The 15,386-nt window shown below is 40.2% G+C and overlaps 1 protein-coding gene across 10 annotated transcripts in view; it reads left to right on the top strand.

Annotated features, from left to right (window-relative positions):
* Positions 1-15,386, top strand: part of LOC139761441 (pleckstrin homology domain-containing family G member 5-like) — a 593,230-nt gene that overhangs the window by 559,124 nt on the left and 18,720 nt on the right. For all 10 annotated transcript variants that reach the window (XM_071685649.1, XM_071685644.1, XM_071685646.1 and 7 more), the window contains 4 exons: positions 3,200-3,305; positions 4,697-4,839; positions 14,407-14,607; positions 15,068-15,178. In XM_071685649.1, the coding sequence (XP_071541750.1) occupies positions 3,200-3,305; positions 4,697-4,839; positions 14,407-14,607; positions 15,068-15,178 (561 nt within the window). The remainder of the gene's footprint in view (positions 1-3,199; positions 3,306-4,696; positions 4,840-14,406; positions 14,608-15,067; positions 15,179-15,386) is intronic.

Raw genomic sequence — 15,386 nt, 5'->3', positions numbered from 1 at the left:
CGTAAACCCTGGAAATTTACGATCCAGAGCCGCTGATGTGCAGCGTTTGAAGTGGGGGATTTTGGAAGATGCGGGTGTTGCAGTGGGTCTGGCTGGAACTCGGGAGAGAGAGGTGTGGTGCCTGGAAGCTGTCGGTGCTGGAAATAGAAGTGAGAGGTGTTAAGTCCTGGAACTCATGTCGTGTCGTCCCCCCGCCATGGTCCATTGAGCTTGGGAGCTTGAGGTCAGCTGCTGGAATGCTGGAATGAGCTGTGGAAAAGTTGGCGAGGAAGGGGGAACGTATTAGAAGACGAGACAGAGCGCACAGGTGACTAGGATTTGCAGGGAGAGAGAGAGAGAGAGAGAGAGAGAGAGAGAGAGAGAGAGAGAGAGAGAGAGAGAGTGTGTGTATGTGTGTGTGTGTGTGTGTGTGTGTGTGTGTACCATAAACTGAGAGAGAAGTTGATAACCTCCGATTGATAGATAGTCTATCTACTTGTGGTCGACTGGTGTGAGACTCATCTCTTCTCTCTAGATCAAACCCACACACAACACTGGGATGGATGCGAGACATTGACGTAAATAAGAAAGGAAAAAGAAGAAAAAAAAAGATTGAATGTTTGTGTGACTTGTTTTACAAGTTGTGATGAAACTTGAGGTGTAATAAGGAAGAGAGAGAGAGAGAAGAGAGAGAGAGAGAGAGAAGAGAGAGAGAGAGAGAGAGAGAGAGAGAGAGAGAGAGAGAGAGAGAGAGAGAGATGATTGCTCCAAGGACGAGATGGTCCGAGTTAGCTCGAGTTTATGTTGAGTTTTGACACTTTGTAGCAGTTTTGAAGAAATGTTATGTCTTGTTATTGTCTTCTACCCCCTTCCCTATCTTGAAACACAAGAAGTTCCCAAGTGCAGTTTCGTGTAATAATCACATCATATATATATATATATATATATATATATATATATATATATATATATATATATATATATATATATATATATATATAGTGTTTCCTGGACTCCGTAGGAAACACAATATTTTCTCAGACAAGCGATCATTTCTCTTACGACCATTTCGACTTCAAGTGAACGCGTCGGCACATCTATGGATAAAACGTTTTCTATGTCGGGCCATTGTCCCTGGGCGTCTAAAAGGCCCTGCGACGCCCCGCGAGCCAGATTGACCCTTCTGGGCCCCGGGCGATAAGGATCAAAACGCACTCGTAGTTCGAGTGGTTAAGGAGGGGTGGGTGGTAAGGGGGGGGGGGTTGAAATCACCTCTACTCTGGGTTGTTTAGGGGTCAGAGAAGGTAAGGTTATTTATGTGTTTCGCGCCACTGTAAATGGCTATGATAACTGACTGACTTTTGTTTCTTTTCCTTTTTATCTTACATGTTAAAGACGAAGGAATTATGATATCTTTATTTAGAGATAGTCTAAGAGTTTCTTTTAGAGATATTAGTGATAAAGGGGGAAGGGAGGGAGGGGGGAGTGTGTATGCGTATGTATATGCGTAGTGTGCGTATGTATATATGCGTATGGTTGGCGTAAATGTGCGTAAAAGTAAGGGAAGGGGGGGCGCTAGGGCGTCGCGTCTGCCACCTGGACTCGAAATTATGATAAAGAGAAGATAAGAATAGAGCTTTATCTGGTGTGTGTGTGTGTGTGTGTGTGTGTGTGTGTGTGTCTGACCTGGGAAATGGGGGGGTCAGTTAATTTAGCCCCCCCTCCCCCACCAAAGACTTTTGTGTTGTGATAGATCTCTCTCTCTCTCTCTCTCTCTCTCTCTCTCTCTCTCTCTCTCTCTCTCTCTCTCTCTCTCTCTCTCTCTCGAGACGAGAGGATGGCGTGAGAGGGGGGGGTGGGGTGTGGGAAGGGGGGGGGGGATTGTGGGGGGTCTCACGTCCTCCAAACTAACTCGGAAGTTATTCTAGTCAGGTCGACCTGTCTGGCACTTGCCGTTTTCTTTTTGGATCCGTTTTCTTTTTAATAGAAGTCAAAGGGGGGTCTATATTATTATTATCATTATTATTATTATTATTATTATCATCATTAGTAATAGTAGTAGTATTAGCATATTATTATCATTATTATTATTATTATCATTAGTAATAGTAGTAGTATTAGTATATTATTATCATTATTACTATAATTATTATTATTATTATTATTATCATTATTATTATTATTATTATTATTATTATTATTATTATTATTATTATTATTATCATTAGTAATAGTAGTAGTATTAGTATATTATTATCATTATTACTATAATTATTATTATTATTATCATTATTATTATTATTATTATTATTATTATTATTATTATTATTATTATTATCATTAGTAATAGTAGTAGTATTAGTATATTATTATCATTATTACTATAATTATTATTATTATTATTATTATCATTATCATTATTATTATTATTATTATTATTATTATTATTATTATCATTATTATTATTATTATCATTATTATTAAGTAATTTGGCATTGTATTACAAGAATCTTCCTGTATTTGTTACATGATGTCATTTACTGTCCAGTGTTCTTGTTATTTCCTTGTTCTTGCTGAAGCATTTGTGTTTTTGACGAATTTCGGAAATATTAACTTTTGTTTTTGTATGTTTTTTGTAAAAATCAAATTTTGAGGTTTATATTTTCCATAACATATATTGTCTGTCTTTGTTAGTTGCATGAGAAATTTTTTGTTTGTTTCTTTGTTTGACCATTATTCTTAGGTTTTAAATTCGTTTGTTTCCTTGCTTGTCATCATTGTATTAATGGGTTTATATTTCTCTTTATGAAATTCTTATTTGTTTTATTAATGAGTTTTTATGTTTTGCTAATGGTTTTTTCATTTGTTTTATTAATGGGTTTTTTTATGTGTCATATTAATGGTTTTTAATGTTTTATTAATGGTTTTTAATTTGTGTTATTAATGGCTTTTAATTTTTATTAATGTTTTTATCTGTTTTCTTAATGTTTTAATTTGTTTTATTGATGTTTTAATTTGTTTTATTAACGTTATAATCTATTTTATTAATGTTTTTTAATTTGTGTTATTGTTTTAATTTGTTTTATTAATGTTTTGATTTGTTTTATTAATGTTTTAATTTGTTTTATTAATGTTTTAATTTATTTTATTAATGTTTTAATTTGTTTTATTAATGTTTTAATTTGTTTTATTAATGTTTTTTTATTTGTTATTTGTTCAGGATTCCAAGATGGATTCGTTAGTGCAACAGTTGGATATGTACAGTAGAGTGGGCATCCCTCGCCAGCCTCACCTCCTTGCCTGCCAGACGCTCAGCGAACAGGAAGGTAAACACCTCCTCCTGTATTATAACATATACACCTCCTGTATTGTAACATATACACCTCCTGTATTATAACATATACACCTCCTGTATTGTAACATATACACCTCCTGTATTGTAACATATACACCTCCTGTATTATAACATATACACCTCCTGTATTGTAACATATACACCTCCTGTATTATAACATATACACCTCCTGTATTATAACATATACACCTCCTGTATTGTAACATATACACCTCCTGTATTGTAACATATACACCTCCTGTATTGTAACATATACACCTCCTGTATTGTAACATATACACCTCCTGTATTGTAACATGTACACCTCCTGTATTGTAACATATACACCTCCTGTATTGTAACATATACACCTCCTGTATTGTAACATATACACCTCCTGTATTATAACATGTACACCTCCTGTATTGTAACATGTACACCTCCTGTATTGTAACATATACACCTCCTGTATTGTAACATATACACCTCCTGTATTGTAACATATACACCTCCTGTATTGTAACATATACACCTCCTGTATTGTAACATATACACCTCCTGTATTGTAACATATACACCTCCTGTATTATATCATATACACCTCCTGTATTATATCATATACACCTCCTGTATTATAACATATACACCTCCTGTATTATAACATATACACCTCCTGTATTGTAACATATACACCTCCTGTATTGTAACATATACACCTCCTGTATTGTAACATATACACCTCCTGTATTGTAACATATACACCTCCTGTATTGTAACATATACACCTCCTGTATTGTAACATATACACCTCCTGTATTGTAACATATACACCTCCTGTATTGTAACATATACACCTCCTGTATTGTAACATATACACCTCCTGTATTGTAACATATACACCTCCTGTATTGTAACATATACACCTCCTGTATTGTAACATATACACCTCCTGTATTGTAACATATACACCTCCTGTATTGTAACATATACACCTCCTGTATTGTAACATATACACCTCCTGTATTGTAACATATACACCTCCTGTATTGTAACATATACACCTCCTGTATTGTAACATATACACCTCCTGTATTGTAACATATACACCTCCTGTATTATATCATATACACCTCCTGTATTATAACATATACACCTCCTGTATTATAACATATACACCTCCTGTATTATATCATATACACCTCCTGTATTATATCATATACACCTCCTGTATTATAACATATACACCTCCTGTATTATATCATATACTCCTCCTGTATTACAGCTAACACCTCCCCCCCCCCCTCAGGCCATCTGCCCCTCGAACCACCTCGTCAATTGTGCCATTTCTCTAACTCTTCTCTCTTCTCTTCTTGACTACTTCAGATGTGGTGATCGAGGACAGCTGGCGAAAGCTGGTTATGGGCAACGAACAGCTGGACGAGAAGAGCGAGCAACAGCAGAGCGCCATCTGGGAGCTGGTTGAGACGGAGGCCACATATATCCACATGTTGAAAGTGATTACCGATGTGAGTACTCATGTGATTACTTATGTGATTACTATGATTACTGACGTGATTACTCATGTGATTACTTATGTGATTACTATGATTACTGACGTGATTACGTATGATTACTATGATTACTGATGTGACTACTTACGTGATTACTATGATTACTCATGTGATTACTCATGTGATTGCTATGATTACTGATGTGATTACTTATTTGATTACCCATGTGAGTACTCATGTGATTACTGATGTAATTACTATGATTAATTATGTGATTACTCATGTGATTATGTGATACTATGAGTACTCATGTGATTACTTATGTGATTACTATGATTAATGATGTGATTACTCATGTGATTACTGATGTAATCATTGTGTCAGGGGTTATGATGGGGGGTACGTGGTGTATGGGGGATGGATGAGTATGTCTATCGTGTGGGTGTGGGGTAGATAGATAGATAGATAGATTACAGTCATGAGGGGAGATGAGGGGAGATGAGGGGGAGTTGAGGGGGAGGTAGGTAAAAATGGGGTGTGTATTGATGGGGGAGGAAACTTCAGTGGCTCTTAAGGGGGGGGTGGTGTAGATGGGTGTGTCAGTATATGACGGGGGTATACCCATGTATAACACATGGATACTCAAGTATACAGGGTGTATGTCCTTAAGGCTTAGGTATACTTGAGTATACTAACCCATGTATACCCATACATAGTATGGTATACAAATCCCATGTATAACTACACTAAGTGTCGATAGACACTTCTACACTCTCAGTATACCTCAGTATACCCACATACGTATACTTAAAAGTATGTTGGCAAGATTAAACCCGACAAGGTATATATATATATATATATATATATATATATATATATATATATATATATATATATATATATATATATATATACATATATATATATATATATATATATATATATATATATATATATATATATATATATATATATATATATATATATGTTCTTAACGCTACCTCGCTAACGCGGGAAATGGCAAATAGTATGAAAAAAAAAAAAAAAAAAAAATATATATATATATATATATATATATATATATATATATATATATATATATATATATATCATACTCAATCATACACATCATCTATTGAGAATAGAATAGTATACCAGCATATTTCAGTCGTATACTCGCGTCTATACCGGTCATATACTATAGCTATAGGATGCTATAGTGGTTCTATATCAAGTATATAAGATAGAAATGACTTAGAAGATAGTGAATAATCTATTGCTATATTGTATTGCGAGATGTGCCAAAGTCCCACTTCCTTTTAAGGTCCTTTTGACCTTAATTGACCTTGCTTGGGGTGGGTGGGTGAGGGGATGTAGGTCAAAGGTCACTGGGAAGGTCAGGGCGCCACCTGGGCCAAACCAGGTCAATCGGCGGGCCAGACGACACATCATTAAACCCAGGCGACCGTGACGAACAGGCTCCCTCGGGTTTATCCTCCCAGGCCGGCAGGTTTAATGGTTTAACTTCATGGGGAGGGAGAGGGGGGAAGGGTTAGTGGTTTAACTTCATAGGGACGGGGAGGGGGGGGAGTTTAGTGGTTTAACTTCATAGGAATGGGGTCTGGGTGGTTTTTCTTCACAGGGACGGGGTCTGGGTGGTTTATCCTTCACCTGGACGAGGTCTGGGCTGGTTTATCTTCTCAGGGACGAGGTCTGGGTGGTTTAACTTCACAGGAATGAGGTCTGGGTAGTTTATCTTCACAGGGACGAGGTCTGGATGGTTTATCTTCTCAGGGACGAGGTTTGGGTGGTTTATCTTTACAGGGACGAGGTCTGAGTGGTTTATCTTTACAGGAACGAGGTCTGGATGGTTTATCTTCACCTGGTCGTAGTCTGGGTGGTTTACCCGTATACGACATGGCCGCCATGGATCATATAGCATTTATTTCAAGGACGTAAATGACGTTTAAAATAACGACACGGTGGGAGCGAACGAGGCTGCGTTATTTGCGAGACCCGACCAGGCCAATCAAAGGTCAAGTTGGGTTCCGAAACTTTAACCCAGGTCAACGAGAAGGTCATCTTAGAGTCATTTGGCTGTCCCCCCTCTACCCCCCTCCCCCTTTTTGGGGGGTGGGTGGGGGGTCACCACCGTTCATAATACGAACACACACAGACACAGACACAGACACACACACACACACACACACACACACACACACACACACACACACACACACACACAGACACAGACACACACACACACACACACACACACACACACAGACACAGACACAGACACACACACACACACACACACACACACAGACACACACACACACACACACACACACACACACACACACACACACACACACACACACAGACACACACACACACACACACACAGACACACACACACACACACAGACACAAACACACACACACACAGACACACACACACACTTCATATATAAAAGAGAAAATCTAGTATTTCAATTTAAACTTTGGCCTTAAACTTTAGACAAAATTCTTTTCCTCTTTTTTTATACATATATATTTTTTTTCTATCTAATTCCCAGAAGAAAGCACGATGAAAATTACTTTTTGATGGAGAGAGAGAGAGAGAGAGAGAGAGAGAGAGAGAGAGAGAGAGAGAGAGAGAGAGAGAGAGAGAGAAGTACTGCCTCACCGCAAGCAGAGAGAGAGAGAGAGAGAGAGAGAGAGAGAGAGAGAGAGAGAGAGAGAGAGAGAGGAGAAGCTTACGTCTTGCGTGGATGAATGTTTAAAAAAAGGAAAGGTGGTGGAGTTCGTGTGGGGAGAGAGAGAGAGAGAGAAGGGATGGATGGCGTATGAATGAGTAATTATAATGAAACAGTAAATATATACACACATATACATAATTACTTCACATGTTGTTATCAAGGAGTCGTGGTCTAGGGAAGGGGGGGGGAGGAGGGGGTATCATACACCCCCCTTCCTTCCCTTCCCCCCTCCACACACACACACACACACACACACACACACACCTTGGAATACAGTCCACCAAAACCACGCCAAAAGCGGCAGCAATAACTTCCTCCTTCCCCTTCAACATTTAAGTGGTTTGAAGTGGGTTGGTGATGGGGTATGGGAGGGAGGGGATGGGGGAAGGTGTGTAAGTGGTTGGTGTATGGGGCGCAAGGGAATGGGTGGGTGGGTGGTGGAGAGGTAATTAATTCGTTTGGGTAATTAACTCGTAAATTCTCCCGGGGAGATGGGGGGGGGGTATCCCATTTTCTTTCTTCCCGTTTTCTCCCGTGGCTATTTGACGAAGCCTCGCTGATCGACAGACGCGCGCGTCCATTTCTAACTTCGGCTCATTGTTTGAAGCTATAGAAGCTCTATAGCTGAGATAGATAGTCGATAGAAGCTCCATTGCTGAGATAGATAGTCGATAGAAGCTCCATAGCCGAGATAGATAGTCGATAGATTCCCTATAGACGAGCTAGATAGTCGATAAATGCCCTATAGCCCAGATAGATAGTCAATAGAAGCTCCATAGCCCAGATAGATAGTCGATAGAAGCTCCATAGCTGAGATAGATAGTCGATAGAAGCTCCATAGCCGAGATAGATAGTCGATCGAAGCTCCATAGCCTGAGATAGATAGTCGATAGAAGCTCTATAGCCGAGATAGATAGTCGGGTCCTGACCACTGTCTATGGCTCCGGATAGAAGCTATAGAAGACAATATAGCCAAGTTAGATGGTCTCTTCTAAGAGGGAGGTCCGCGTGGGTCCGCTCCATCGCGGGTTCGAAACAGCTTCGAACAGGAGTGAACCCTCAGGGGTCGTCCTGGAGGGGGGGTGGGCCTGCTGTTCCACCCCACCCCCCCTTTTCCCCGGCTGTTCCACGCTGCGTACATTCGCCCTACAAAGCACAACGGAACGAGGAGTCGTGGACATTTAACTACCAAGTTGCGTCGTTCAACTACTACCCGTGTGCTCATTTGATCGGTAATTAGGGATGAATGGGGGATAGGAAAGAGGGGAGAGAGGGGAGGGGGTGGGGGGGGCGAGTGTGGGAAGGGGAGAATGGGAGGGGGGTAGAGGGAGGGGAGGAAGGGGTGGGGGGGGTAGGTTGGGGGAGCGTGGGAAGGGGAGAGAGGGAGAGGGGGGAGAGAGGAGGGGAGGGGAGGGGAGTTTTAAGAGCGCCAGATGGTCGCTGTGTTCTCGCCCCCCCCCCTCATCCTCCCCCCCCTCCATCACACCCCCCCCTTCCCTTTACCTCATTTATGAGTTGGTGTGAGGAGGGGGGGGTTTGGTGGGGGGGGAACATTACTCATGAATTGTCTTTGTTACGGACAAGTTCAGCAATGGTCTTTGTTTATGTTGTTGTTGTTGTTGTTGTTGTTGTTGTTTTGTTCGTGGGGGGGGGTGGGGGGGGGGGAGGGGTGTTTGTGCATGTACGACCCCCATTTGAACACGACGGTACGACCCATGAGTGTGATGGACTGCACTGGCCTGACCTTTGACCTGACCTTCAAGGCTTGGGCCAGTTAGAACCCTAAACGACGCTAATATATATATATATATATATATATATATATATATATATATATATATATATATATATATATATATATAGATAGATAGATAGATAGATAGATAGATATAGATATATATATAATATATATATATATATATATATATATATATATATATATATATATATATATATATATATAAGAGGCTATAAATTAATTAATCCCTAATTCACAGTATGTAGTTAATACTTCAATTATTCTAATTAAAACGTATAATCCTGAACGATAATATACGACCAATAACAAGACGTAAAAAAATAAAAAAAATAAAGTCATTGAGAAAGAAATAAAAATAAAAAAATCTTTTAATATAATTTGCCACGCGATGCTTAAATCGGCACAGTTGCCAGATTCTGTATATATATTTTTTTATAATAAAAGGTCATGACATGGTTATGACGTCACTGTTGTTAAAGGGAGCCATATCTACGTCAAGTTGAGGATATAGATAGATAGATAGATAGATAGGTAGATAGATAGATGGATGGATATTCTCAGAAACCTGTCTCAGTCTTGTCTTTAAATCTACACATATACACAGCTATTGAAGGTCACCTACCCTTGACCTTTTCAACACTAACATTGTTCCCTCACTCGAGAAATTCTTTCAATAGCATCCGAGGGAGAGAGAGAGAGAGAGAGAGAGAGAGAGAGAGAGAGAGAGAGAGAGAGAGAGAGAGAGAGAGAGAGAGAAGGTTCTTTTCGAAACAACTCCTTTCTTTTTTTTTTCTTTCATTTTTAAGTAACATTATTTAGACTTTTCTGTTGTTAAAGAGCGGATCGTAAACAAGGCTCGCAGGTGAGACTCTCTCTCTCTCTCTCTCTCTCTCTCTCTCTCTCTCTCTCTCTCTCTCTCTCTCTCTCTCTCTCTCTCTCTCGCCATCCATCCATTCCAAAACGGATCCCGGATATTTGTATACCGCCCGTTGACACGTCATAACTCCCGTTCACACGTCATACCACCCGTTGACACGTCATACCGCCCGTTGACACGTCATACCGCCCGTTGACACGTCATACCACCCGTTGACACGTCATACCACCCGTTGACACGTAATACCACCCGTTGACACGTCATACCGCCCGTTGATACGTCATACCACCCGTTGACACGTCATACCGCCCGTTGACACGTCATACCGCCCGTTGACACGTCACACCACCCGTTGACACATCATACCACCCGTTGACACGTCATACCTCCCGTTGACACATCATACCTTCCGTTGACACGTCATACCACCCGTTGACACGTCATACCACCCGTTGACACGTCACACCACCCGTTGACACGTCACACCACCCGTTGATTATACACCGCAACGGGCGTAACGGAGAGTGGAGGTTCAGCCATCCCCTTCAACAGATGTGTTAACTGCCGGAATATAACCCGATATAAGCGCTCGCGCTCAAGTAGCTTACCTAACGACGCTTAACGAGGCGCACAGTGCGCGGGAGCGGCGCTAAACCCGTTTGAAACGGGGCGACGACGCGCAGGTTGGCTCAACGAATTTCAACAGGACTTTATTTTCGCGCTTTCCGAAAAACAAATCCTCATATATATACATATATATATATATATATATATATATATATATATATATATATATATATATATATATATATATATATAAGTTGGTTGAAATACGTTTTGAAAACGCTGAAATTAAAGAATTATTTCAACTGGTGTACGATAACATCGTCCGATTTGGCGCATGTGATTGGTCATTAACATTTCGAAAATTTCGCGAGCAGTATTTCCGCGTCTTGCCCGCCAAATGTCAAAGTGTCGCGCGCCATTTTTTATTTTTTTCTTAATTATTTCTTTAAAGATAACTTGAGTTATTCCATTTTTAATTATGGCCGCCGGAAAATTATAATAACGGGCAGTAACTGTTCCTCCTAACTTGGTGCAATATGCGATATTGTTGAAGTTTGAGTTAATAGATCTTATGTGACGGTATACGACCCTTGAGCACGACGGTACGACCCTTGAGCACGACGGTATATATACGACCCTTGAGCACGACGATACGACCCTTGAGCACGACGGTACGACCCTTGAGCACGACGGTATACGATCCTTGAGCACGACGGTACGACCCTTGAGCACGACGATACGACCCTTGAGCACGACGGTATACGACCCTTGAGCACGACGATACGACCCTTGAGCACGACGGAACGACCCTTGAGCACGACGGTACGACCCTTGAGCACGACGGTATATATACGACCCTTGAACACGACGGTATATATACGACCCTTGAGCACGACGGTATATATACGACCCTTGAGCACGACAGTACGACCCTTGAGCACGACGGTATACGATCCTTGAGCACGAGGAACGACCCTTGAGCACGACGGTACGACCCTTGAACACGGCGGTACGACCCTTGAGCACGACGGTACGACCCTTGAGCACGACGGTACGATCCTTGAACACGACGGTACGACCCTTGAGCACGGCGTACGACCCTTGAGCACGACGGTACCATAATATTATCGGTATGATACCCTGGCCTTTGACCTGACCTTTAAGGTCTTGGGGTCAAGGGTCATAGAGCCCTTTAGGGTCGTACTGTTCGTGCTCTAGGGTCGTACCGCTGGGTGCTCTAAGTAGAGTCGTACCGTCGTACCTAAAGAGGTTGTAAAAGTCCTTTTGACTCAAGGTTGTGACTTGTCCCACACGCTAATTCACATGGTTGTGATCCTGATTCTCCTTTGAATATTGTGATTCAAGTTATACAACTTGTTAACTTGGCCATAGTTACAACCCACCGCATGTTGTAAGGCCAAGTTGTGAGTCTGAATGTTGTACCTCGATGTTGTGAGAGGTTAGGGTTGTGAAATGATCACTGGTGACAGCTGAGTGTTGTGAATTGTGAAGGTCTCATGAGGAAGGTTGTGGATGCGGGAGATGTTATGAGTTGTTCTATAACCCGTGTGTGTGTGTGTGTCTGTGTGTATGTGTGTGTGTGTGTGTGTGTGTGTGTGTGTGTGTGTGTGTGTGTGTGTGTGTGGATTTACGTGTGTATAATTAGTGTGTTTGACAGGAGTGTGGGTGTTGTGTGTGTGTGTATATATATATATATATATATATATATATATATATATATATATATATATATATATTCCTATGAGTCCACGGGGAAAATGAAACACGAAAAGTTCCCAAGTGCACTTTCGTGTAATAATCACATCATCAGGGGAGACACAAGAGAGAAATATAACAGTCAGTTGATATACATCGAAGAGACGAAGCTAGGACGCCATTTGGTAAACATGTGATTGTCCAATATATATATATATATATATATATATATATATATATATATATATATATATATATATATATATATATATATATACACATAACTGTTGTGTTATATAAAGGTGTGGTTCGTGAAGTAAGACAAGTTAAGGTCCCCCTTTTATCGACATTAAACCCAAACATTTCCTTAGTGAAAAATGTATATACAAAAACCTGTAAGGTATGGACTAAGTCAACATGTGTTGCCTACCAGCTGTTTGCGCAAGCTGAACCCTTACCTGTAAGGTCAACATGGATGGAATTGCCATACTGGAAACTGGAAAAAAGACAAATATATATATATATATATATATATATATATATATATATATATATATATATATATATATATATATATATATGTGTGTGTGTGTGTGTGTGTGTGTGTCTTTGTGTGTCTTTGTGTGTGTATGTGTGTGTGGAGTAGGGGGAAGGGGTCGTACCGTCGTGCTTAGGGGTCGTATCGTCGTCAGGGAGTCGTACTGTCGTACTCATGGGTCGTACCGTCGTCAGGGAGTCGTACTGTCGTACTCATGGGTCGTACTGTCGTACTCAGGGGTCGTATCGTCGTCAGGGAGTCGTACCGTCGTATTCAGGGGTCGTACTGTCGTATTCAGAAGTCGTACCGTCGTACTCAGGAGTCGTACCGTCGTACTCATGGATCATACCGTCGTACTCAGGGGTCGTACCATCGTGCTCAAAGGGTCTTACCATTACCCTGTTACTTTACATAGACCATTATCTCGGTAACCGTTAGTCGAACTATCTGTTTACCATCGTTACCGTAGACTCGTTAGCGCCCACTTCCCCCCACAGAGTCTAGAGAATGATAAAGACTTTATTAAATGTCGAAAATACTGTAATTATCGACTGGTGCGACGGAACTCTGGCTACCAGTCCTCCTAGCGAACCAGATAGCCAACGCACAAAGTTATGGGAGAACATTACTACGATCTCCAGGGAATATAAAACATAAATTCAAATAAACTATTTCGAATATTTCACGTTGGTTTAATACCTTACAGCTGATATTAACGCAGTAGTAGTTGTATATCTATTGGCCGTATTCTAACCCCAGCCTATCTGGAACCATAAACGCATTGCATTAAGTTGTATATTCAGCGCGCTATCTAACTTACATATTTGTTAAGTTCTAACTTGATTAGATTACGTGATATTCACTTCTAAGAATCATGCGTTAGATATTCGGTAAGATTTGCTAAGTTTTCAATATTCAAGGAATGGATACGAGCAATGGAGGTTTGAGTATAGAAGATAGAACGGGTTAGTTAGATTCTATATACATATATGGTTGTTAATTAAGCTGTTAGGCAAGTGAGGATTGTTCGATCGTTAGGACACATTCTCTTCGTTGTATATCAGCTGACTGTTATATTTCTCTCTTGTGTCTCCCCTGATGATGTGATTATGACACGAAAGTGCACTCGGCAACTTATCGTGTTTCATTTTCCCCGTGGACTCATACGAATATATATATATATATATATATATATATATATATATATATATATATATATATATATATATATATATATATATATATAAATCTTTTTTCTTAAAGATTCCAGTGAAATACGAAGATGTTGCAGATAAAAAAAAAATTGGGGGGTGTTTACATATATATATAAATGTTCTCTCTTGTTCTTTCTCCCCAACAGTTGTTCTTGGCGTGTCTGTGCAACCTGCAGAACGAGTCGTTGCTGTACGAGGTGGACACAGACAAGCTGTTCAGCAATATTCAGGAAATTTACAACGCTAACCTGACCTTTTGGAGTGACCATATTACCCGGATGCTCGAAGCCTCGCGGTCCAGCAGGCAACCGCTCGACCCGACCTTTCTGAACGACGCGTTCTTCAAGGTGGGTGGTTGCCGTGGTTGTTGCCGTGGGGGGTGGGGTGTTAACATGGTGTCTCTACAGTGGGTGATGCACAAGCCACCTTTTACCCATGTTCACATGTTGAGGGAAGAAATATGTGGGGCTATTCCTGTGGCCCATCTATGTCACTATGGAACCACAACTAATTCAATCTCGTAAAAAAAGATAAAGAGGTAAATTTCATGTTTACATCCATTTTTTTACAAGCATTATTTACTCTCTTCCTAATGGCAATGCGTAAATTATTTAAGATCCTTGTGTTTAGTACAATTGTGTGATTTACTATGAGCTTGTTACACTCGCATTGCCGCGAGTATAGTATACTAAGTGCCATGTAACGGCTGTCATAGCCTGGCGAACGCCAATGCTTCTCGTGTCGTTTTCTATGACCAGTTGACTCATTAAGGTGTGTCTCTTTTATTATCATCTTTTTTCTCCTCAGTTTGACGAGCTATTCCACCCATACACCCGCTACTGCCTGGAGCAAAGCAATTGTCAACTTTACTGTAAGGAAAAGGATCATGACAACGAATACTTCAAAATGTATCTTGCTGTAAGTCTGGCTGGCTGGCCCCTTAATTTGTCTAAGTCTTTCGTGTTTTGGGTTAGGGGTGAAGTTACGCTTTTAGTTAATAGGTTTATAATGAAGTTATGTTTTGGAGTTAGTTGGGTTGTGCTGGATGTTGTTGATATCTGTAAGTTTAAAGATATAGTTAGATTTAGTTATTATATTGTATTTTGAACTTAGGTTTATGCTGGTT

Source organism: Panulirus ornatus, chromosome 40, assembly GCF_036320965.1.
Source record: "Panulirus ornatus isolate Po-2019 chromosome 40, ASM3632096v1, whole genome shotgun sequence".
NCBI lineage: Eukaryota > Metazoa > Arthropoda > Malacostraca > Decapoda > Palinuridae > Panulirus > Panulirus ornatus.
The sequence above is the reverse complement of the archived record's forward strand: the minus strand, read 5'-3'. Positions and strand labels throughout refer to the sequence as shown.